Source organism: Rutilus rutilus (genome assembly GCF_951802725.1).
Source record: "Rutilus rutilus genome assembly, chromosome: 12".
NCBI lineage: Eukaryota > Metazoa > Chordata > Actinopteri > Cypriniformes > Leuciscidae > Rutilus > Rutilus rutilus.
This window is the reverse complement of record NC_140217.1, coordinates 17,968,202-17,995,974: the sequence shown is the minus strand read 5'-3', so window position 1 is coordinate 17,995,974 and position 27,773 is coordinate 17,968,202. Positions and strand designations below refer to the sequence as shown.

The 27,773-nt window shown below is 38.2% G+C and overlaps 1 protein-coding gene across 1 annotated transcript in view; it reads right to left on the bottom strand.

Moving 5' to 3' along the window:
- The window catches only part of nol11 (nucleolar protein 11), a 107,860-nt gene that overhangs the window by 37,213 nt on the left and 42,874 nt on the right, over positions 1 to 27,773 (bottom strand). Inside the window, exon 4 of the mRNA XM_084425495.1 lies at positions 23,316 to 23,464. Coding sequence (XP_084281621.1) covers positions 23,316 to 23,464 — 149 coding nt within the window. The remainder of the gene's footprint in view (positions 1 to 23,315; positions 23,465 to 27,773) is intronic.

Genomic DNA, 27,773 nt, shown 5'->3' with positions numbered 1-27,773 from the left:
TGATGTCTGGCAAGGCTGTGTCCAGGGCAGTTCGTGGTCACATGCTAGTGGATGCCGCACTTAACACCATGTTGCTGGCTGATGCTTACAATGTGCCACTACCAACCAAAGACACAGTAGAACAACCTCCAGTTGAGATGACGCCTGCCGCTGATACTGAGCCAGATGAGGAAGTTCCCGATACCCAAGAAACATTCACAACTGACTTGAGTATTGCAAGTGAGCTATATGACCAAGTCATGTCCTCTAATATGCCGATGGAAGAACTTTGTTCTGCTGATGTTTTGGAGAGAATCCAGAGTGCACTCAACAACAAGAAAGAAACAATGCATATGAGGACAGCACAGCTTTGGCTGCAGTACATGGACATGATTGATATTCTGAGAAACTTCATCAAAGCTGAGAGGACAGGCAACTGGAGATTGCACCTTCAGTGTGTTCATGATATGCTACCCTACTTTGCCGCTTCTGGACACAGACTATATGCAAAGTCAGCCTATGTATACCTGCAAATGATGACAGCCCTACCTGAAACACATCCAGATGTCCACAAGAAATTTGAGGAGGGATTTCACGTAGTGAGGCGGAGCAACAGGTATTGGGCTGGACTGTCCACTGATCTCATTATTGAGCAGGTGCTCATGAGAAGTGTAAAAACACATGGAGGCTTAACAAGAGGAAAAGGATTTACAGAGACACAACGCTTGGTGTGGGTCCTCTCAATGCCAGCATGTGCAAACATCAACAATGCTATGCAGTCCTTCACGGGTGTCTCATATGAGACCAGCGACCAACATAAAGACCTGTCCAAGGCCAGGCAGACTAGAGATGTCATTGACACTCTTGCCCTGGTCACCTATCTCAAAGAGAAAGACCCATTCACTGAGAACTCTTCCCTGCACAACATTGCTAATGGTATGGCAGCCCAGCAGGGAGTCAATGTTGAGAAATCAAGGGAAATTGGGTGCAAGATTTTGGAGTCTATGGTAGGGAAACCAGTGGAGGAATTCACCTTCAGGAAAGCTGACCAAGCAGTGACACTTGCATCTAGATCAACGGTCAATATCAAAGGAGAGACAGTGGTAGTGGATCCACAGCTGTTATTCCAGCGGCTTGTAGCAGTGAGAGACCGTTGTGAAGATTTGCCATCACTGTTCAAGTATGAACTCTGCAGTCACCCGCCTGCTTTGTTTGAATCATCCTACCTCCCCCTACAGGCAAACAAGGCAATTCTTGCCGATGTCCTCTGGAAATCTATTGAGCAGCAGCAAAGACAACCGAGCAGTGATGTCTATCATGTCCTTGATGGGGGTGCATTACTACATCGTCTACCATGGCCACAAGGGTCCACTTATGACAGTGTGTGTGAAATGTATGTCAGATATGTCACACAGAAATATGGTACGGATACTGGCATAGTCTTTGATGGCTACAAAGAAGAACCAACAATAAAAGACGCCACTCAACTGCGTCGAACAGGTGTGACTCCCGGTGTGACTGTACACTTCTCTGGTGACATGATCATCCAATCCAAAAAGGACCAGTTCCTTAACAATAAGGAAAACAAACAACGGTTCTTGGTTTATCTCAGTGATAAACTTGAGAGGGCTGGGTGTATCACAGACCATGCAAAGCACGATGCAGATGTGCTCATTGTCCGAACTGCCATTGCCTCTGCCAGAACAAAAGAAACAGTCTTAGTAGGTGATGACACAGACTTGTTAGTACTCTTGTTGCATCATGCTGATCTGAATGCACAGGAGCTGTTTCTGGCACCAGAACCAAAGAAAGCGACAAAAACAAGACGGATATGGTGTATAAAGCAGACGAAGGAATTACTTGGTCCCAAGGTGTGTGATAATCTCCTCTTTATCCATGCCATTTTAGGCTGTGATTCTACGTCTCGTCTATTTGGCATAGGAAAGGGAATGGCACTGAAAAAAGTAAAGAATGACACTAGCTTTCTCGAACAAGCTATGGTGTTCAGCCAGTCACAGGAAAATGTGGGAAAAGGCATCATCATTGCAGCAGGTGAAAAAGCTCTAGTATCACTGTATGGGGGAGAAAAAGATGAATCACTGGATATGCTGAGATACAGGCGATTCTGTGTTAAAGTAACTCAGAACTCATCTCCAGTGGAACCTCAAACTCTCCCTCCAACGTCAACAGCTGCAAAGTTCCATAGTCTTCGGGTCTTTTACCAAATGATGGAGTGGAAAGGGGTAAGTGAACGTATGGACCCAAAAGACTGGGGGTGGCATGTTATGGATAGGAGATTTATGCCAATAATGACAAATCAGCCTGCGGCACCACCAGAAATACTAGATGTAGTCCGCTGCAGTTGCAAAAAAGACTGCAGCACAAAGAGATGCACATGCAAAAAATATGGACTCCCTTGCACTGCCATTTGCGGAGAATGTCGTGGTACTAGCTGCACAAACTCACAGTTGCCTGATTTATCAGATGAATATGACCCAGAGGGGAAGAACTAAGCAAAGAACAAACCAGGAAATGATATAGGGGGTGCCAGAACCAAGAGCCACAGAGAAGGGGTCGAGGATCCAGGCTGGATAAAAAAAAACTAAAAAAAACACACCAAAAAACCCCGCCCCTGTTGTTGCTACCTTGTCATGGTGGGGAGGCTTGTGTGCCTCTGTGACCCTGAAGACTATACCGGCGGGGAATATACCCCTGGCAGGTACTACCAAGCCAGGCAGTTTTCAGGTTAGAGGCCAGTCTAAAAGCAGCATTGCCATCACCCATTGGCAGTAGGATGATTGGATGAAGATTGGGCCGATGTATTTGCCATACATATGAATGGTGTTTCTGCCTATGCAAATTAGGACATATTCAATAAGTGTGGAGCTCATTTGCATATTCAAATTCATTTCAAAAGAAACTTGTAATACAAAAAAAGTTACTTTTCATGTATACTTTCATTGTGTAAAGTTTTATTGTGGTAGAAGTAAAGGAAAAAATTAAGCCTATTGGTGTATTTTGGGCATATTCGATTAGTGTATAGCTCATTTGCATATTAAAATTAATTTTCAAAGAAACTTGTAATACAAAAAATGTTACTTTTCATGGGTACTTTCATTGTGTAAAGTTTCATTTTGATAGGAGTAAAGGAAAAAAATAGCCCCATTGGGGTGTATTGTTGCTTGGCCTTATTGGCACACATCTCGGATTGATGAGAATTTAACATATTTCCTCAACTAGGATTTCTTAGGACTTTTAGTATGTTGCTCTGGACACCTCATAGAAATGATCTATGCTAAAAAAAATTCTTTTACAATTAGTCTGTCGTAAAACGCTACTTTGCCTGGCCTATAACTGAATATTCTCATGTAGATGTGTTCAGGCATGTTTTCATGTTCATTTCATGTTGTTAGCATGTTTAGCACTTGCTGGCACTTTTTTATATGTTATTAGGAGTCCACAACAGTGTTAAACATGCAGGTGGCACTATGACTGTAACTGAATATGAGCATGGTCATGTGTTCAGGACAGAACACTTATCAAAAGTGTGAAGTTTGGGGCAGATTGGACATTCCATGCCTGAGTTACAGCAACTTCCTGTTTCATGGCGAAACATCAAAATTTGTCAGGCCGCCGAGGACCCGCCCTTCGACGAAAACTCAAGATCTTCGCAATTTAACGTCGCAAAGGCCTTAAGATTACACTCACCAAATTTGAAGATGACCAGATTAAAACTGTTGGAGGAGTTCGTTAAAGTACGAGGCATGAAAATGGCAAAAACTGCACAAAAATCTGAGAGAAAGTTGAAAATGGCTGACTTCCTGTTGTGTTTAGGGCTACGCTCCAAGAGACTTTTTTGTAGGTATTAGGTCCTTAAATGTATGTACCGAATTTCGTACACGTACATGGAACATAACGGGAGGCGCACTCCGTTGAACTTTTATAGGTGGCGCTATCGAGCCATTTTGCCCCGCCCAATTCTGAAACCTATATCAGATGTAAATTTTCGCCAGTTCTGACACGTGTGCAAAGTTTCGTGAGTTTGAGCATGTTTAGGCCCTCAAAAATGCGATTAAATGCGGAGAAGAATAATAATAAATATAGCTGCGAGCATATATATACCGTTCAAAAGTTTGGGGTCAGGAAGATTTTTAATGTTTTTAGGAGAAGTCTCTTCTGCTCACCAAGGCTGCATTTATTTGATTAAAAATACAAACAAAAACAGTAATATTGTGAAATATTATTCCAATTTAAAACAGCTGTTTTCTATTTTAAAATATTTTACACTAATTAATTTATGTGATCAAAGCTGAGTTTTCAGCATCATTACTCCCGTCTTCAGTGTCACATGATCCTTCAGAAACCATTCTAATATGATGATTGATGGTCAATAAATATTAATTATTATTTTCAATGTTGAAAACAGTTGTGTACAGATTTTTTTTCAAAATGCGTTGATGAATGTAAAGTTCAAAAGAACAGCATTTATTTCAAATATAATTTTTTTAACATTATAAATGTCTGTACTGTAACTTTTGATCAGTTTAACTCATTCTCGATGAATAAAAGTATTGATTTATTTTATTTCTTTCCCCCAAAAATAAAATTAAAATTATTACTGACCCCAAACTTCTGAACGGTAGTGTTGAATGTTACAAAAGCTTTAGATTTCAGATAAATGCTGTTCTTTTGAACTTTCTATTCATCAAAGACTGTACACAACTGTTTTCGACATTTAAAATAATAATGAATGTTTCTTGAGCATCAATCATCATATTAGAATAATTTCTGAAGGATCATGTGACAGTGACGACTGGAGTAATGATGCTGAAAACTCAGCTTTGATCACAGGAATAAATAACAGTTTAAAATATATTAAAATAGAAAGCAGCTGTTTTAAATTGGAATACTATTTTACAATATTACTGTTTTTGTTTGTATTTTTAATCAAATAAATGCAGCCTTGGTGAGCAGAAGAAACTTCGCTTAAAAATCTTACTGACGCCAAATTTTTGAACAGTAGTGTATATATATTATATAAAAATGTAAGGGATAAGACACAGATAATTTTACTTGCCTGACCTGATTAGAACAATGAAAAAAACTTAAATGAAAAAATAACTTGGGAATCACTAAAACGGGGGCGCGATTGAACAGTGGACACATAAAAACATACTCTGTCATTTTGTTCAGAACATCATTCAAACTGCAAAGTGTTAACTTATATTTTTGTACAGTAGCAATAAAACACAACATTGTGCTTTTTTTAAAATACATTCAAGCAATCCGCCCCGAAAATGAAACTAAAATGCTCACGGCTGCACAGGCATTCATAATGGTGCGCGTCCTCAGCGAGGAACGAGCAGAACAGAGTCAACGTTTTTTTAGGTCATTCCTCCTTCCATAGGAATTTATTGAAAACGCTCGCTCTGCTCCGCACCATTATCAATGTCCGTGCGGACGAACATATTTTACTTTCGTTTTTAAGTTAGCGATTAAAAAGCCCCCAGCGGTGTCACACGTCAGTTAACCGGTGGTAAAATATTCTCACCGTCACATACCTAGTATATTTTTATATAGATATAATAGGCCTACCTGATTTTGAACACAAGAGGGCAGTATAGCACTATGTTTGACTATTTATTTATTGTTTAGACTAAACAACCATTCTGGCAGTTTTTAAACTTAAACTTCATTCTTAAATTGAAAAAAAAAAAAGAATAAAATGAGTTAAGTTCTGATATTTGTATACTTTTATATAGTAATAAATGGTAATTACATTTTTAGAATATATGAGCCTTTGAGTGTTTCCTTTTTAGACAATACTTTAATCCCTCGCCACAGCAAAACCGTTTGAGATATTTATTATCCGTTCACAATTTAGCATCATTAATATATTTTTATCATGTTGAAAAAGTTTGGTGGGAATAAAATAAACCACTTAGATAAAGGTGGCTAAAAATTCAGAGGCTGATTTTGCAAAAAAATCCACATTCAGACCAAAATATCTGACTTCCTGATGGTCAGAGCTAATGACTTTAAATTAGAAAGTTGTCCGGGTCGATGAGATCAATATATGAACTGAGTTTTTTTTACTGTAGTTAAAACTAACCCCCCCACTTTTGTCAAAAGCATGTTGAAAGTGATACACTTCCTGCTGCCAGTTGGTGGCGCTATAACTTTGAATCACAATAGCTACATCCATCTGATCGGCCTCTTACCACGAACACACTGCTGAAGTTTCATCAAGATCAGTTAATGTATGCAGAAGTTATAACACACTTCCTGTTTCATTTTTTCGCCATAAATTTGTTTCCTCGCCACGGCCAAACTGTTCGAGATATCAAAAATCCGTCCGCAATTTAGCATCCTCAATGTCTTGACTTCATGCTGACCGAGTTTGGAGGCGATTGGATGAATTCCCTAGGAGGAGTACATTAAATTCCACAGCATGCGTTCTCCAAACAACCCATAATTGCCGACTTCCTGTTGGGCTGGTGTAAAACTTAGAGCACGAAAGTTGTTCGGCCCGATGAGATCTATATGTGTACCGAGTTTCATATCATTACATGCAAGTGTGTTTGATTTATGGACAAGTGTTCGGATCCCGTTCCAGGGGGCGCTGTTGAGCCCCCCTGCCACGCCCGGGTACCAGCTTCAGCCCGGCCCTGATGGCCGCGGCTTCTGACCTGTGTGCAAAGTTTCAAGAGTTTTCGAGCACGTTAAAGGCCCCAAAAGCCCCTGAAACCTTGAAAAACAGGAATTTCTCACTCAAAAGACAAATCCCCCACCCCTCACACACACAGAGACGCAGAGGCAGAGAGAGAGAGGGAGAGAATTCTCCAAAAAAATCACATTCAAACCAAAATATCTCGCTTCCTGTTGGTCACAGGTTATGACTATAAATTAGAAAGTTGTCCGGCTTGATGAGAACAATATACATAACGATTTTTGTGACTCTCCTTAAAACTAAGCCCCCATTTTTGACTAAAGGTGGCGCTACTGAGCCTTCGCCCCTTCAGGGCTTGGGCCCTAATAATCCTAACGAAAACAATAGGGCCTTCGCCCCTTCAGGGCTTGGGCCCTAATAATAATAATAATAATAATAATAATAATAATAATAATAATAAAATATATATATATATATATATATATATATATATATATATATATATATATATATATATATATATATATATATATATATATATATATATATATATTAGGGGTGGCACGGTTCACAAAACCCACGGTTCGGTTCGTATCACGGTTTTAGGGTCACGGTTTTCGGTTCTGTACGGTTCATGTTGTTGTTTTTTCTTTTAATCTTTAACACTCCAAAAATTTACTTCAGCATATGATATATAGCTGAATTATCTAATTATTTATTTATTTATTTCATAAATGGGGTGTGTTTGCAAAACGCAGCTTCTCATTTCCCATTCTGAAGTAATATGAGTGAGCAGTCACCCTGAGGAAACTTTCAGTGGCCCTGGAGGTCCATCATCTGTAGAGCTACGTGGGCTGTGTTGGACCGTTATTTGTCAATTTATCCTCGTGTCTCGTCATCATAGGCGGGACATGTCCCCACCATTTTTTGCCAGGGTTGATATTATCTTGCAGCACGGGTGTACCAATACAAATAAATAAAACATTTCCAGTTAACTAGCAAAGTATTTGTTTCATTCGTTTGTTAAATAAGAAGCAATTTGGCGCTGAAATGTGTTTTTTTAATCAAGTGATCAAAGTGCTCGTTGCAGTTGCGATCAGTGGTGCTGATACAGTGTTCTCGTGGCTCACGCACACACCGCAGCGGCCGCACATTCATCACTCGGACGCGCGCTTCAATCCATTGAGGAGACTCAAGGCTACTCGTTCCGATTAAAAAATAAAACAAAATTCATACAAATCGGTCCCTGCTTGATATACAACCGCTGATAAACATAATCGGTTTTGATAAAGAAAAAAATATATACGAGCGCAGATTAGAACTCAGAACCTTTGATACGCTTGGCAAGTTCTGCCACTGGACCATTAGGCTACGTGGAACAGTCGATCTATGTAGCCTATTTATTCACATGAAAAAAACAACATATAGTGGAGTAGATCTCATTAAATGTCTAGGTAAACTCAGTGTACTATATAAATCGATTGCTGGACATTGTAATGTAATTCTACATATGTCTGATTTATGATTTAGCATTGTATTAGCACGGGCACGAGGCTACATTGCGCATGCGTCGAACCGTGCAAACCGCGCGACGCACACGCGCACCGAACCGAGACAAGCGAACCGAACGGTTCGGATGTTTTTTCATGTACCGTGCCACCCCTAATATATATATATATATATATATATATATATATATATATATATATATATATATATATATATATAAATAAATAAATAAATAATCTATCTATCTATGTATATATACAGTGAGGAAAATAAGTATTTGAACACCCTGCTATTTTGCAAGTTCTCCCACTTGGAAATCATGGAGGGGTCTGAAATTGTCATCATAGGTGCATGTCCACTGTGAGAGACATAATCAAAAAAAAAAAAATCCCGAAATCACAATGTATGATTTTTTAACTATTTATTTGTATGATACAGCTGCAAATAAGTATTTGAACACCTGTCTATCAGCTAGAATTCTGACCCTCAAAGACCTGTTAGTCAGCCTTTAAAATGTCCACCTCCACTCCATTTATTATCCTAAATTAGATGCACCTGTTTGAGGTCGTTAGCTGCATAAAGACACCTGTCCACCCCATACAATCAGTAAGAATCCAACTACTAACATGGCCAAGACCAAAGAGCTGTCCAAAGACACTAGAGACAAAATTGTACACCTCCACAAGGCTGGAAAGGGCTACGGGGAAATTGCCAAGCAGCTTGGTGAAAAAAGGTCCACTGTTGGAGCAATCATTCGAAAATGGAAGAAGCTAAACATGACTGTCAATCTCCCTCGGACTGGGGCTCCATGCAAGATCTCACCTCGTGGGGTCTCAATGATCCTAAGAAAGGTGAGAAATCAGCCCAGAACTACACGGGAGGAGCTGGCCAATGACCTGAAAAGAGCTGGGACCACCGTTTCCAAGGTTACTGTTGGTAATACACTAAGACGTCATGGTTTGAAATCATGCATGGCACGGAAGGTTCCCCTGCTTAAACCAGCACATGTCAAGGCCCGTCTTAAGTTTGCCAATGACCATTTGGATGATCCAGAGGAGTCATGGGAGAAAGTCATGTGGTCAGATGAGACCAAAATAGAACTTTTTGGTCATAATTCCACTAAACGTGTTTGGAGGAAGAAGAATGATGAGTACCATCCCAAGAACACCATCCCTACTGTGAAGCATGGGGGTGGTAGCATCATGCTTTGGGGGTGTTTTTCTGCACATGGGACAGCGCGACTGCACTGTATTAAGGAGAGGATGACCGGGGCCATGTATTGCGAGATTTTGGGGAACAACCTCCTTCCCTCAGTTAGAGCATTGAAGATGGGTCGAGGCTGGGTCTTCCAACATGACAATGACCCGAAGCACACAGCCAGGATAACCAAGGAGTGGCTCTGTAAGAAGCATATCAAGGTTCTGGCGTGGCCTAGCCAGTCTCCAGACCTAAACCCAATAGAGAATCTTTGGAGGGAGCTCAAACTCCGTGTTTCTCAGCGACAGCCCAGAAAGTTGACTGATCTAGAGAAGATCTGTGTGGAGGAGTGGGCCAAAATCCCTCCTGCAGTGTGTGCAAACCTGGTGAAAAACTACAGGAAACGTTTGACCTCTGTAATTGCAAACAAAGGCTACTGTACCAAATATTAACATTGATTTTCTCAGGTGTTCAAATACTTATTTGCAGCTGTATCATACAAATAAATAGTTAAAAAATCATACATTGTGATTTCTGGATTTTTTTTTTTTTAGATTATGTCTCTCACAGTGGACATGCACCTACGATGACAATTTCAGACCCCTCCATGATTTCCAAGTGGGAGAACTTGCAAAATAGCAGGGTGTTCAAATACTTATTTTCCTCACTGTATATATATATATATATATATATATATATATATATATATATATATATATATATATATATATATATATATATATATATATATATATATATATATATATATATATATATATATAAGACTGATTTTATGATACACTCAAAATATTCCACAACAAATCCTTTAAATTTAATGTAAAAATAAAAACGAAAGTAAGCAGTGTTGGTCTCACGTAACCCTCTCATTAGAATCAAAATGTTTCAATATTTGCGATGTATTTGGATGCTAAACTATTCTTTATTATAGGCTTTGTACTTCACTCGTGTTCCAATATCGATGGAAAAAATCATCCTCTTCACACGCGCAAAAATGTGCTTGGAAACATCACAGTGGAGCTCTGCTTACTGTGAATGGTACAAATTGTACTACTGACTATTTAAACAGAGCAGTGTAATTCGTTTATGTTAGGTTGACTATTTTTATTATTATATTGTATTAGGGCTATAATGAACAGGCTGCGATGTCAAGATTGCAATTCTGGAATGTGTGTGTGTGTGACGCGGTTGCGGTTGAACAGTGGACACAAAAACATAAATAAAATGTTTTAGTTAATTCCTACATTCATAGGAATACATTGAAAATGCTCGCTCTACTCCGCACCATTATCAATGTCTGTGCGGACGTCTGTATTTTACTAGTATATAGTATACTATAGTTAGCGATTTAAAAGCCCTCAGCGGTGTCACACGTCGATTAACCGGTGAGAAAATGTTATCACAGTCTATCACAGTATTTTGTAAACAGTTACAATTAAGTCACTTACATTTTAGATGCAATATTGACTGTTTTTGTTCTGTTTCAGCAGCAAAAATAGTTAAACAAAGATCACAGCAGAACCATCGCGCATCTCACAGCAACTTGTTTTCTCATTACTGAATGATTCAGCATTTTGAAACGAATCGGTTGACTCAAAGATTCAATGGTCAATCCATAAACATCTGTCTCAGTCATGAATGACTCAGTCATTGGAACGAATCGTTTGAACGAATGAATCAATGACTCGCTCATTAAGATGGTCGCCTGGCGACACCTAATGGCGGCTTAGTGTTATGTTTAAAAGTATAATTTTTTCCAACGTGCACCATTATCAATGTCCGTGCGGACGTCCGTTTTTTACTTTCACTTTTATATTAGCGATTTAAAAGCACCCGCTCGTGTCACACGTCGATTAACCGATGGGAAAATATCCTCACAGTCATATACCTAATAAATTTATATTTAAATACAATAGGCCTACCTAGTAAAACGTTTTATATGCTATTTTGATATCCTTTTGGACACAAGAGGGCAGTATAGCCCTATGTTTGCTTTTTTGTTGAACCAAATAGCGCTAAATAGCCTGTTTTTAACTTTTTCATACTTCTTGAATTGCAAAAACAGAATAAAATAGGTTTAGTTCTAATATTTGTATAATTTTATATAAAAATAAATGGTGTATAATTACATTTTTAGAAGTTATGAGATGTTTCCTGCTTCCTTTTTTGACATTATTTTAATCCCTCGCCATAGCAAAACCGTTTGAGATATCCAATATCCGTTTACAATTTAGCATCATTAATATATTTTTATCATGTTGAAAAAGTTTGGTGGGAATAAAATAAACCTTTTAGGAGGAGTAACTAAAAACTCAGAGGCTGATTTAACAAAAAATCCATATTCAGACCAAAATATCTGACTTCCTGTTGGTTGCAGCTAATGCCTTTAAATTAGAAAGTTGTCCGGCTCGATGAGACCAATATACGTACTGATTTTTGTAATTGTGGGTAAAACTAACCCCCCCACTTTTGTCAAAAACATTTTGAAAGTGACACACTTCCTGCTGCCAGTTGATGGCGCTATAACTTTGACTCACAATAGTCACATCCATCTGATCGGCCTCTTACCACGAACACACTGCTGAAGTTTTATCAAGATCAGTTAATGTGTGCAGAAGTTATAACACTTTGTGTTTCTCTTTTCTCGCCATAAATTCGTGTCCTCGCCATGGCCAAACCGTTTGAGATATCAAAAATCCGTCCGCAATTTAGCATCCTCAATGTCTTGACTTCATGCACACCGAGTTTGGTGGCGATTTAATTAATTCTCTAGGAGAAGTGTTTCAAATTCCACAGCAAGCGTTCTCCAAACAACCCATAATTGCCGACTTCCTGTTGGGCTGGCGTAAAACTTAGAGCACGAAATTTGTTCGGCCCGATGAGATCTATATGTGTACTGAGTTTCATATCATTACATGCAAGTGTGTTTGATTTATGGACAAGTGTTCGGATCCCGTCCCAGGGGGCGCTGTTGAGCCCCCCTGCCACGCCCGGGTACCAGCTTCAGCCCGGCCCTGATGGCCGCGGTTTCTGACCTGTGTGCAAAGTTTCAAGAGTTTTCGAGCACGTTAAAGGCCCCAAAAGCCCCTGAAACCTTGAAAAACAGGAATTTTAAACAAATCTCACTCAAAAGACAAATCCCCCCACCCCTCACACACACAGAGACGCAGAGGCAGAGAGAGAGAGGGAGAGAATTCTCCAAAAAATCACATTCAAACCAAAATATCTGACTTCCTGTTGGTCACAGCCAGAGGTGGAAGTAACGAATTACAACTACTCACGTTACTGTAATTAAGTAGTTTTTTTGGGTACTTGTACTTTTTTGAGTATATTTTTAAATCTGTAATTTTACTTGTACTCAAGTACATATTAAGCTAAGTAATCTACTTCGCTACTTGTAAAATCACATTTCGTTACCGAGTACAATTTGAATTGATATTCAAATCTTTGAATGGCATTTCGGTAGCCAATAAAAATATTCGATCGTAAACGGAACAATAAAACCCCTGATATTTGGACTGAATGAAAGCCGCCGCAGTCGCAGCAGGTTTTGAAGAGCTGATCATGAAGGAGGCGAGGAGCAGAGTGATTAATGGCTGGACTGAAAGTTTGGAACAACAAACTACATAGTAGTACTGTCAAAATATCTATATTTTACCAGCTGCGCGTTCTCATTCTCTCATCTCAACGACAGCGAGTTTGACACACCCGCCTCCTCTCAGCGCGGGATTGCAGGTAGGCCTATTACGCATAATTTGATTAATACCTGCAAGTTTCTATGGCATATTTTAATGGCAAATGTCACGAACAATATTATAACGCGAGGGCACATTCATGTAATCGCAGAAAACTGGACGCGAGCTCTCAAATATACGAACGAACTGGACTCGGATATTGAGTGTGCGCTCTCGGACTGTGTGTCATATCATGTGCAATCGCGAATCTCTCCAAGTGGTTCTCACTGCAGACTCAAATGACGTCCAGCTCCAATCTCTCCATGCTCTTGAATTAAACGCTGTCAAAAGTTATGAAAAATCTAGTCTTTTTGCAAATTAAATTCAGTTTGAATTGAAATCAAGCTTCCTTGTGCTGTGTGTGAGCTATTGCAACAGTTCACGTTACCCTATTGTAAAGACAAATACACTGAGTGAGTAAATATTAGATTATTGTAATGGTTATTGATCAATGTTTAAATATGTAAAAAAAAGCCTAAATTAAAATCTCACCTTATAAAGTGGACGTGTCTCTTTAGAAGACTTGAATTAAACTTTTCCATTCAAATAGATTACTGTTACAATGAGTGTTGTGCTTTTGAATGCTTGAAAATAATGATTGCCTTGACAAAATGGATGGAAAAAAATGTAGATATTAAAATATTTAGTATGTAGTAGTTTTCCCGATGGTATTAAAAATTATAGGCTAGGCCTACTGAATATTGACATATTTCAAGGTGTCATATTGAAGTTAGAAATTCCAGTATCCACTAATTAATGTCCTTTGACAATAAGGTAAAAACGTGTTAAAAGTAGCTATTTTCTACATAATTCTATGATTTTGTTGAATATTTTTATTGGTAATGCATTAACTATCGCCAGCTAAAAAGTAATTAGTAACTAGTACTCTGAGTAGTTTTTGAGAAGAGTAATTTGTACTTTTACTTAATTACTTTTTTGACACCAGTACTTTTACTTGTAATTGAGTATTATTTCAGCAATGCAACGGTACTTGTACTTGAGTACAAATTTTCAGTACTCTTTCCACCTCTGGTCACAGCTTATGACTATAAATCAGAAAGTTGTCCGGCTTGATGAGAACAATATACATAACGATTTTTGTGACTCTACTTAAAAGGGCTATAATGAACAGGCTGCGATGTCAAGATTGCAATTCTGGAATGTGTGTGTGTGTGTGTGACGCGGTTGCGGTTGAACAGTGGACACAAAAACATAAATAAAATGTTTTAGATAATTCCTACATCCATAGGAATAAATTGAAAATGCTCGCTCTACTCCGCACCATTATCAATGTCTGTGCAGACGTCTGTATTTTACTAGTATATAGTATACTATAGTTAGCGATTTAAAAGCGCTCACCGGTGTCACACGTCGATTAACCGGTGGGAAAATTTGATCACAGTCACATCCCTAATATATTTATATATAAATACAATAGGCCTACCTGAAAGAGAATTTTACTTGCCCGACCAGAGTATAGCCTGATTAGAACGTCAATAACAAAAAAATAACTTGGGAATCACTAAAACGAGAGATTATTCTAATTTCATTACATTCATTTTAAGTTGCAATCATCAGTTAATAATGAATGTATTACTGATCAATGGTAACAAGGTTGCACTGCTGAGGCTCATGCTGCTTCTCCAGGAGAATTGTAAACAAATGAGCGCAGCACACAAAAAAGCAACCCAGTTAACAACATACTGACTATAAAAAAGACAAATATGGAGTTTTTATATATTTTATAACATATGATAGAGTTAAGCAACCTCACTTGACGAGTAGGCAACTATTTCCTGAATACAATCACGATTGAAACTGTGACATTGATTTCATACAACAGGTTAATAAACAGTTACAATTAAGTCACTTACATTTTAGATGCAATATTGACTGTTTTTGTTCTGTTTCAGCAGCAAAAATAGTTAAACAAAGATCACAGCAGAACCATCGCGCATCTCACAGCAACTTGTTTTCTCATTACTGAATGATTCAGCATTTTGAAACGAATCGCTTGACTCAAAGATTCAATGGTCAATCCATAAACATCTGTCTCAATCATGAATGACTCAGTCATTGGAACGAATCATTTGAACGAATGAATCAATGACTCGCTCATTAAGATGGTCGCCTGGCGACACCTAATGGCGGTTTAGTATTATGTTTAAAAGTATCATTCTTTCCAACGTGCACCATTATCAATGTCCGTGCGGACGTCCGTTTTTTTACTTTCACTTTTATATTAGCGATTTAAAAGCACCCGCTCGTGTCACACGTCGATTAACCGATGGGAAAATATCCTCACAGTCATATACCTAATAAATGTATATTTAAATACAATAGGCCTACCTAGTAAAAAGTTTTATATACTATTTTGATGTCCTTTTGGACACAAGAGGGCAGTATAGCCCTATGTTTGCTTTTGTGTTGAACCAAATAGCACTAAATAGCCTGTTTTTAACTTTTTCATTCTTCTTGAATTGCAAAAACAGAATAAAATGGGTTTAGTTGTGATATTTGTATACTTTTATATAGAAATAAATGGTATATAATTACATTTTTAGAAGATTTGTAGTGTTTCCTTTTTGGTCATTACTTTAATCCCTCGCCATAGCAAAACCGTTTGAGATATTTATTATCCATTCACAATTTAGCATATTTAATGTAGTTTCATCATGTCGAAAAAGTTTGGTAATAAAATAAATAGTTTACGAGGAGTGGCTAAAAATTCAGAGGCTGATTTTGCAAAAAAAATCCACATTCAGACCAAAATATCTGACTTCCTGATGGCCGGAGCTAATGAATGTAAATTAGAAAGTTGTCCGGCTTGATGAGTACAATATACAAACTATTTTTTTTTACTGTAGTTAAAACTAACCCCCCCCCTTTTGTCAAAAGCATGTTGAAAGTGACACACTTCCTGCTGCCAGTTGGTGGCGCTATAACTTTGAATCACAATAGCTACATCCATCTGATCGGCCTCTTACCACGAACACACTGCTGAAGTTTCATCAAGATCAGTTAATGTATGCAGAAGTTATTCCACTTCATGTTTCTCTTTTCTCACCATAAATTCGATTCCTCGCCACGGCCAAACCGTTCGAGATATCAAAAATCCGTCCGCAATTTAGCATCCTCAAAGTCTTGACTACATGCACACCGAGTTTGGAGGGGACACGGTGAATTTTCTTGGAGGAGTATTTCACATTCCACAGCAAGCGTTTTCCAAACAACCCATAATAGCCGACTTCCTGTTGGGCTGGCGTAAAACTTGACCAGGGGAAAGTTGTTCGGCACGATGAGATCTATATGTGTACCGAGTTTCATATTAATTCATGCAAGCGTGTTTGATATATGGACCAAGTTTTAGAACCCCGTTCAAGGGGGCGCTGTTGAGCCCCCCAGCCACGCCCGGGTACCAGCTTCAGCCCGGCCCTGATGGCCGTGGGTTCTGACCTGTGTGCAAAGTTTCAAGAGTTTTTGAGCACGTTAAGGACCCCAAAAGCCCCTGAAACCTTGATTAACAATATAAAAGCAATAGTCAAATCCCCCCCCCCTCCCCTCACACACACACACAGACACAGAGAGAGGGAGAGAAAATTCTTCAGAAAATCCACATTCAAACCAAAATATCTCTATTCCTGATGGTCGGAGATGGTTAATGTAAATTAGAAAGTTGTCCGTCTTGATGAGAACAATACACATACCAAGTTTTGTTGCTGTTGATAAAACTAACCCCCCCACTTATGACTAAAGGTGGCGCTACTGAGCCCCTCACCACGCCCGTTTCTGAAACTTTGCACATGTCTACTAGGTAATAAATGTAATGTGTCTGTCGAGTTTCATGCAATTTCAAGCATGCTAAGAGTCTCAAAAGCATCAAAAAAGAATATTGATGTTTGATGCGTTGCCATGGCAACAGTATTAAAGATATCAAAAATCCTTTCACAGGTCTACATCTGCCGTGTGTTTACATTATACACAAAGTTTGAAGCAAATCGGGTAAAAATAAGAGGGTGATTTCAAAGCATTTTGAAAGTGACACACTTCCTGCTGCCAGTTGGTGGCGCTATAACTTTGACTCACAATAGTCACATCCATGTGATCGGCCTCTTACAACAAACACACTGCTGAAGTTTAATCAAGATCAGTTAATGTATGCAGAAGTTATAACACACTTCATGTTTCCATTATTCGCCATAAATTCGTTTCCTCGCCACGGCCAAACCGTTCGAGATATCAAAAATCTGTCCGCAATTTAGCATCCTCAGTGTCTTGACTTCATGCTGACCGAGTTTGGAGCCGATTGGATGAATTCCCTAGGAGGAGTACATTAAATTCCACAGCATGCGTTTCCAAACAACCCATAATAGCCGACTTCCTGTTGGGCTGGCGTAAAACTTAGAGCACGAAAGTTGTTCGGCCCGATGAGATCTATATGTGTACCGAGTTTCATATTATTACATGCAAGCGTGTTTGATTTATGGACACGTGTTCGGATCCCGTTCCAGGGGGCGCTGTCGACCTAAAGGCACCGGGGATGGCGGTGCCGCCGGCTTTGGCCCTCCATCGCTGCTCGCAGCTATATCTATATCTATATCTATATATATATATCTATATCTATCTATCTATCTATCTATCTATATATATATATACACACACACACACACACACATACATACACACACACATATACATATACATATATATATATATATATATATATATATATATATATATATATAATATATATATATATATATGACTGATTTTATGATACACTCAAAATATTCCACAACAAATCCTTTAAATTTAATGTAAAAATAAAAACGAAAGTAAGCAGTGTTGGTCTCACATAACCCTCTCATTAGAATCAAAATGTTTCAATATTTGCGATGTATTTGGATGCTAAACTATTCTTTATTATAGGCTTTGTACTTCACTCGTGTTCCAATATCGATGGAAAAAATCATCCTCTTCACACGCGCAAAAATGTGCTTGGAAACCTCACAGTGGAGCTCTGCTTACTGTGAATGGTACAAATTGTACTACTGACTATTTAAACAGAGCAGTGTAATTCGTTTATGTTAGGTTGACTATTTTTATTATTATATTGTATTAGGGCTATAATGAACAGGCTGCGATGTCAAGATTGCAATTCTGGAATGTGTGTGTGTGTGTGTGACGCGGTTGAACAGTGGACACAAAAACATAAATAAAATGTTTTAGTTAATTCCTACATTCATAGGAATACATTGAAAATGCTCGCTCTACTCCGCACCATTATCAATGTCTGTGCGGACGTCTGTATTTTACTAGTATATAGTATACTATAGTTAGCGATTTAAAAGCCCTCAGCGGTGTCACACGTCGATTAACCGGTGGGAAAATTTGATCACAGTCACATCCCTAATATATTTATATATAAATACAGTAGGCCTACCTGAAAGAGAATTTTACTTGCCCGACCAGAGTATAGCCTGATTAGAACGTCAATAACAAAAAAATAACTTGGGAGTCACTAAAACGAGAGATTATTCTAATTTCATTACATTCATTTTAAGTTGCAATCATCAGTTAATAATAAATGTATTACTGATCAATGGTAACAAGGTTGCACTGCTGAGGCTCATGCTGCTTCTCCAGGAGAATTGTAAACAAATGAGCGCAGCACACAAAAAAGCAACCCAGTTAACAACATACTGACTATAAAAATTACAAATATGGAGTTTTTATATATTTTATAACATATGATAGAGTTAAGCAACCTCACTTGACGAGTAGGCAACTATTTCCTGAATACAATCACGATTGAAACTGTGACATTGATTTCATACAACAGGTTAATAAACAGTTACAATTAAGTCACTTACATTTTAGATGCAATATTGACTGTTTTTGTTCTGTTTCAGCAGCAAAAATAGTTAAAGATCACAGCAGAACCATTGCGCATCTCACAGCAACAATTGTTTTCTCATTACTGAATGATTCAGCATTTTGAAACGAATCGCTTGACTCAAAGATTCAATGGTCAATCCATAAACATCTGTCTCAATCATGAATGACTCAGTCATTGGAACGAATCGTTTGAACGAATGACAGTGTTTCCTTCAGGATTTTTTTTTGCAGTGGGGGCAGGTCTGTCCGAACAACCACCGCCGGTGGTTCGGACGGAAGAAGGATTTTATCTTACAAAGCTATGAAATCCAGAGGTAAAATCACAGCTTTTTTTTTTTTTTTAAAGTGTTACACTTTAATTAAAGTGTTACACGCTGTGATTTTACCTCTGGATTTCATAGCTTTGTAAGATAAAATCCTTCTTAAATAGATTGGTATATAATCATATCAATATAAAAAAGCAGGGAGAAAAAGTAGCATTAAAAAGTTTATTTTAACTAATAGTCTTATTTTCTACCATCTACAATTGAATACCATTCAGTTGTAAATGCTGTAGTTTATTAAGGCTAAATCTTGCTAACCATATAGGCTAAAGGGGGTAAGCACACCTTACGTTCTTATTTTAAGGTGTTCTGTAAAATTTTTTTTGAAACACTATGGTTTGATTTAACATTAGTTTATTACTAACATGAACCATGAGCAATACATGTTACTGAATGTATTCATCTTTATTAATCTTAATAAAAATACAGCTGTTTATTGTTTGTTCATGTTAGTTCACAGTGCATTAACTAAATGTTAACAAATACAACTTTTGATTTCAATAATGTAGGCTATTAAATGTTGAAATGAACATTAGCAAAGATTAATACATTCTGTAGAAGTGCAGTTTATTAAAAGTTAATGTTAACTAATGTAGTTATAACTAGAGTTTAATAAATGGAACCTTATTGTAAAGTGTTACCGATCTGTTATACACCGATTCTGACGTCTCGTGAATTCAGTGTTGGAAAGATCAGTCGTTTAACCAATCATTAAAACGTGGAACCTTGCTTCGCAAAGAGAGTGCTCGCGCGCACGCGACCAGAGGGCGCGCGCTCTCGCTCTCTCGTTCTTTTAAACATGCGCCCAGCTGTCACAAGCGCAGCAGTTTATCTACATTACACACCGGTCAAATAAGACTTTGGCGGGACAAAAATTCGCTTTGGCGGCCGCCAAAAAAAAAATCTTCGATCGGGTCAGTCGCACAAGTGCGCCTAAATATCTTTTCATGGTCGCACACAGACATATTTAGGCGCAAATGCGAGTGAAATGGTCGCACTGAGTAGAGCCCGTTACCGTGGCGGCAAAAATGTTGCCGTGGCGGGGCGCCATTAACTAATCAACATAGAGGAAACACTGAATGAATCAATGACTCGCTCATTAAGATGGTCGCCTGGCCACACCTAATGGCGGTTTAGTGTTATGTTTAAAAGTATCGTTCTTTCCAACGTGCACCATTATCAATGTCCGTGCGGACGTCCGTTTTTTTACTTTCACTTTTATATTAGCGATTTAAAAGCACCCGCTCGTGTCACACGTCGATTAACCGATGGGAAAATATCCTCACAGTCATATACCTAATAAATGTATATTTAAATACAATAGGCCTACCTAGTAAAAAGTTGTATATACTATTTTGATATCCTTTTGGACACAAGAGGGCAGTATAGCCCTATGTTTGCTTTTTTGTTGAACCAAATAGCACTAAATAGCCTGTTTTTAACTTTTTCATACTTCTTGAATTGCAAAAACAGAATAAAATAGGTTTAGTTCTAATATTTGTATAATTTTATATTAAAATAAATGGTGTATAATTACATTTTTAGAAGTTATGAGATGTTTTCTGATTCCTTTTTTGACATTATTTTAATCCCTCGCCATATCAAAACCGTTTGAGATATTCAATATCCGTTCACAATTTAGCATCTTTAATGTATTTTCATCATGTTGAAAAAGTTTGGTGTGAATAAAATAAACCACTTAGCAGGAGTGGGTAAAAATGCAGAGGCTGAATTTGCAAATAAATCCACATTCAAACCAAAATATCTGACTTCCTGTTGGTCAGAGCTAATAACTGTAAATTAGAAAGTTGTCCGGCTCGATGAGACCAATATACGTACTGATTTTTGTAATTGTGGGTAAAACTAACCCCCCCACTTTTGTCAAAAACATTTTGAAAGTGACACACTTCCTGCTGCTAGTTGGTGGCGCTATAACTTTGACTCACAATAGTCACATCCATCTGATCGGCCTCTTACCACGAACACACTGCTGAAGTTTCATCAAGATCAGTTAATGTGTGCAGAAGTTATAACACTTCGTGTTTCTCTTTTCTCGCCATAAATTCGTGTCCTCGCCACGGCCAAACCGTTTGAGATATCAAAAATCCGTCCGCAATTTAGCATCCTCAATGTCTTGACTTCATGCACACCGAGTTTGGTGGCGATTTAATTAATTCTCTAGGAGAAGTGTTTCAAATTCCACAGCAAGCGTTCTCCAAACAACCCATAATAGCCGACTTCCTGTTGGGTTGGCGTAAAACTTAGAGCACGAAAAGTTTTCGGCCCGATGAGATCTATATGTGTACCGAGTTTCATATTAATTCATGCAAGCTAGTTTGATCTATGGACCAAGTTTTTGGACCCCATTCAAGGGGGCGCTGTTGAGCCCCCCTGCCACGCCCGGGTACAAGTTTCAGCCCGGCCCGGTGTGGGTGGTGTGTGTGAGAGAGAGGGGCACGGGTACGATCGAACAGTGGAAACAAAAACATACTCCGTCATTTTGTTCATACAGAACATCATTAAAACTGCAAAAAGTGTTTAGCCTACTTATATTTGTGTAAAACACAATAGTGTGCTTTTGTCAAACTGTAACCTACAACTGTCATCCAACCAAAATTACACACGCTGTTTAAAAGCAAACATTCTCATCTTTTGGACATTCATCATATTGTATTGGTTTTCATTTCTTGTCCTAAAACAGAGCACTAATCTGTTTATTTTGAAGTTACACATTCTACATTGATTAAAAAAGAAAATCAAATGTGTTTTTAATGGTAGTATTATTTTATACAGAAATTATTTATAATTCAGATGAGAATAACGTTAAAGTTAATTAAAATTAAGGAAACATATTGATCTGAAATATAGCAAATTAATTCAATTCATTCAGGTACAATTACCAAACATATCTCAAGGTCTTTTGAATAAAGGGTGGCAGTCTTTCATTATCAACTGTTGTTGTGGACTATACACTGGAGAAGTATTTGTTCTCCATTCGAGTGAGATGTTTTTATGTGGCTAATTGAGCAAAGTGCTTCCATATATTTTATTATTAGTAGTATTAGTTCAAGAATAAAATAAAAATATCGGATTGATATCGGTATCGGCAAATAGCCAAAGCTGCGGCATCGGTATCGTATCGGAAGTGAAAAAGTGGTATCGGGACATCCCTAATATATATATATATATATATATAGCAATATTTTCACATTTTTTTATATATATATATATATATATATATATATATATATATATATATATATATATATATATATATATATATATATATATATATATATATATATATATATAAAAAATGTGAAAATATTGCTGATTACTTAAAGCACTAAATGGTTTAGCTCCCCAGTACTTGAGCGAGCTCCCAACGCATTATAGTCCTTCACGGCTAATGCGATCTCAAAATTCTGGCCAGATGTTAATACCTCGAATATTAAAATCGACTGCTGGCGGTAGATCATATTTAGCACCTAAGCTTTGGAACGGTCTTCATAACATTGTCCAGGAAGCAGACACACTGTCAGTTTAAATCTAGACTAAAAACACATCTCTTTAACCTAGCACACACACACTATCAACTTCTATAATTCAATGTTAGGCTGCATAAACTAGGTCAGGCAGAACCGGGAATACTAAATCTGTGCACGAAAACTTTATGGTGCTTTATAACGTTTTGTGGGGCTTAACAATAACAGAATAGTATCGTAACGCACAATATCGGATTTGTATAATGAAGTCTGGATCCTATTTCCATTTACCTTGCATTGTTTTTGGATAAGGTGCAATATCATTGGGATTGTTAGGATGCACTGCCTTTGTCAACCACAATATATAGGAAGTGTTTTCTTCCCTTTCATAAGCCCCATCAGAACTAATAGGCTAATTCACCCCAGCCAGTAAATTCTCAGTGCTACATTTAATGTAAAGCCATACTAAAAAGGATAGAGTGAAGAGTTTGCAATCTCTGACCTGATAATTTCATCCTCTGCCAAAACATCTTCTATAGGCTGTTGCGGGGAAGCGAGCAATGAGTCCAGGAACCTGACAGCCCCACAACAAAACAGCACCACAGCCTCAGAGTTAGCAGCTGACAGCACTCTAAGAACATCAGCAGAAACCTAAAAAAGGCAGAAAAATTATATCTCAGTAACATTCAAAAGCTACACATGGTATTAACATCAGACCCAGACAATCCATTTGAAACCACACTGGCAGTGTTCCTCCTGCTCCTCCTTGCACAAAGGCGGAGGTAGCGGTCCTGCTGCTGGGTTGTTGCCCTCCTACGGCTTCCTCCACATCTCCTGATGTACTGGCCTGTCTCCTGGTAGCGCCTCCATGCTCTGGACACTATCCTGACAGACACAGCAAACCTTCTTGCCACAGCTCGCATTGATGTGCCATTCTGGATGAGCTGCACTACCTGAGCCACTTGTGTGGGTTGTAGACTCCATCTCATGCTACCACTAGAGTGAAAGCACCGCCAGCATTCAAAAGTGACCAAAACATCAGCCAGAAAGCATAGGAACTGAGAAGTGGTCTGTGGTCACCACCTGCAGAACCACTCCTTTATTGGGGGTGTCTTGCTAATTGCCTATAATTTCCACCGGTCGTCTACTCCATTCGCACAACAGCATGTGAAATTGATTGTCAATCAGTGTTGCTTCCTAAGTGGACAGTTTGATTTCACAGAAGTGTGATTGACTGAGTTACATTGTGTTGTTTAAGTGTTCTCTTAATTTTTTTGAGCAGTATATTTTGTTGATGTCCCATACTCGGAATTTGTGCTCTGCATTTCACCCATCCGATGCACACACACAGTGAAAACGCACCCGGAGCAGCTGGCAGCCATTTTTTGCTGCGGAGCCCAGGGAGTGATTGGGGGTTAGGTGCCTTGAATCACACAATGAATCTTTTTATAATACATCTGATTGGCCATTACTTTCAAGAAATCAACATGTCTGTGATTGGCCTGCAAAAACATATAAATAGAAACTCTGCCTGTAAATAGTTTTAGTTTTAGTTGTTCTTCTTGCTTTTGTGCAACAGATGAATAATTATTTGTTTTTAGATGTCTTATATTTAGATATTTCTATTTTGAGGGAGCACCGCGAATCATTTTAATCTCCCGCAACCTGCACACATGAGTACCTTACTGCGGCCATCAAATCTAGTCCCGCGCCGCACTGTTGCGTTGGGAAGTGCAGATCACTACTTTAGGAGAGTGCTTTTGTCTTCCTGGGTGTGAAAAACATCAATATTCATGATCATTTACGCCTCCTCGCATACAACCTTTCTGAAACAAAACATGTCTTACAAATTTTAAATCAGTGTTTCATGTGAATGAGTGGACAGGATCATTTTCACATCATTTTGAAGCAAAACCTACAAAACCCATTTCTCAAAAGTCTTGTAAACAAATATTAAATATGGGTTTTATGGCCTTATATCAGTGACTTCAATATTTTTTTTCCACTAACCACGCATAAACGTCATTTTATCAAAACTACAAACTTTAACATACATGCTGCTTATATTACTGAAGCAGAGTTTGTGCTGAATACAGTGTAATCAGACTTTAGCCATGAAAACATAAGGGGGCAGTTTCCCAGACAGAGATTAAGCCTAGTCCTAGACTAAAAGGCCATTTAAACCAGATTAGGAGGAAGACTAGAGCTAGTCCAGGACTAAATTGCATCTTAAATTAAACCTACCAGGAGGCAGGTTTAACTTCAGATTTATGTTGTGTTTCAAAAAAGACATGTATTACTTGGATAGGCTATATACAGTTGTCGTCAAAATTATTGGCACCCTTGGCAAATAATAACAATTCACAAAAACCTATCCTTTCATTGAAGTAAAACAACTGAAAATGTGGGAGAAATCTCACTATGAAATGTTTTCCTTTAACCCTCTGGGGTCGACAAACGCGCCCCCGCGTTTTGCTGGATTTTCTTCACATTGTAGCACAATAAACTTAAATTACTCCGTCATTTATGGTCATACAGAAAAAAGAAATATAAAAAAAAGAATCTGTGATATTTCTACTTTTGTATGTGTCCACTTACAATCAAATCAAAACATTGTGCTTTTGTAAAATAAAGAAAATAAACAGGGTGTGCGTAGGGCTGTCGCGATAACCGCAATATCGCAGTACCGCGCTACTGACAAGCCAACCGCAGAGGAATTCAAGTTACCGCAGCAACCGCGATATTCGCGTGTTTTCTTTTTCATAAGGCTATTCCCTCCTTGTTTTGAACTTCGTGCATGTGTATTGAATGTTAAATAAGTTAATAATGATAATAAGACGCGGCGATCGTGTTTTTATCATGGTGATTTGTACAGAGGCTTCGTGGATTTGCACTTAAGCCTAAACAGACAGTGAATGAGAGAGATCGACTGAGCGCGTGCGTTTACCTGCGTCTGTCTTTGAGGTCAAGTTATATTCGTGAAAAGGTTGCCGTGTGGCCAAGGAAAGTTAAATATATGTCCTGTCATCCTTTTAACGTTTAAAATAAAGGGTATTTACCATGGATTTACGTTACCGAGGAACTCGCGGTCGCGCCCGCGGGAAACAAAACTCAGTGAGTCACGCATTGAATCAATGCCATTTGTCTCTATTAAGTGAAGCTTCAGCGTTACCCATGCGACGCATTGCTGTCTCAGCTGAGCCTTGAAAAGTGGAGCTCAAAGTTAAAAATAATTAACCTTGTTTCATTACTATCTTTTAATGAATCAGTCAGCTTTTTGAATGTGTTGTTGAATGAATGGTTTATGACTCACTCAAAGACAGTCCGTTGCATAACAACTGCGCGCTGAGTGACAGGCTTTCAATGTGGAGAGACGCGGTTTTGTTTCGGTTTATTGGTTACTTAAAATGTACTCGCTTTTGTGCATGCTGACCACATCGTGACACTTATTTATTTTATATAGCAACAAATAAATATAAATAATTCAAAATAAATTAATAAATGCGGTAAAACCGCATATCGCGCTATTGAGCCACTCAAAATTACCGCAAGGGAAAATCCTTCACCGCGACAGCCCTAGGTGTGCGTTCTGCCTCTCCGTCGCGGTGAACTTTTTTTTTCTTTTGCACGTCTATAAACTGAAACAAAACTCAGCGAATACTTGTCACACATTTAAGAGCCATATACCTTTATAAACATTTAAGTGTTTTTTTTTAAATGATTGGATTTAAACTGAAAACAAATATTCTCTGTTTAAGTAATTTGTATAAAACCAACAAGATGTCCAGTATCTCAAACGCTTGCTAATTTTTTTATTTGACCATGCCCACGCGCGCAAAAGAGATTCACATGCAAATCTCCACATGGAACGCGAACGCGCTCATTACCTCAAAAACAAAGCACCAAAACACTTCACAAGTCTCTGCTTTTCGTCGAGTTTGAAAGAGGCGCCGTGAGCTTACATTGGATTTACCTCAGAAGAAGAAGAATGCGATTTGAAGACAAGAAAGATGTAAGGTAAGAAATTCTTACTTAGTTTATGTTATTGTTGCATAAACTTCACATTGCAGTTGAACTGTTGCTAGATATATGGTGAATATTATAATATTTAGACCCGTGTTTACTGTTAAATACTGTGTTTGTGGATATCTGCTCAAACGTAGATATGTATAATATGGTAACCATAATGTTTCATATTTTGGAGCATGTTGTGCGTTTGAATGTATCATATTTTGGAGCGCGATCGTGTTTGAAAAGCAAAACGCACCAAACATTAGGCTTTATGTTTTTACTATTATCTCATTTCATATCATTATAACGAATGGAAACATTTGAAGTAACATGATAATATATTTTTCTCTAGCGTAGTTGTTACTGAAATCTGTTGGAAGATTTATAGGCTGCTATAGGTTATTATTAGGGGTTCAAGCACGAAGTGCTGAAACCCTATTGTAATTGTGCTGATTTTTATTATTAGGGGTTCAAGCACGAAGTACTGAAACCCTATTGTAATTGTGCCGATTTTTAGGGGTTCAAGCATGAAATGCTGAAACCCTATTGTAATTGTACTGATTTTTAGGGGTTCAAGCACGAAGTGCTGAAACCCTATTGTAATTGTACTGATTTTTATTAGGGGTTCAAGCATGAAATGCTGAAACCCTATTGTAATTGTAAGGATTCGTAAAACGCATCGTGCAGACCAAACCGTAAGGCCTAGAGACGTGAAACCTGGCCAGATGGTAGGCCTCAATTTGGGGACAAGCTATCAGAGTATGACCCCGAATGGCCCATAGGTGGCGCTACAGCAAACAAAAGTTCAAAATTGCTCATAACTCTTAGACCGTTTGTCCCAGGATCAAGTGTCTTATATCGTTGGAATCCTTGGCTCAAGGCGGACAAAATGGCTATCTCCGATTTTGATTTAGGCAGGGGAAAATTTCTGCTATGTCGAATTTTGTCC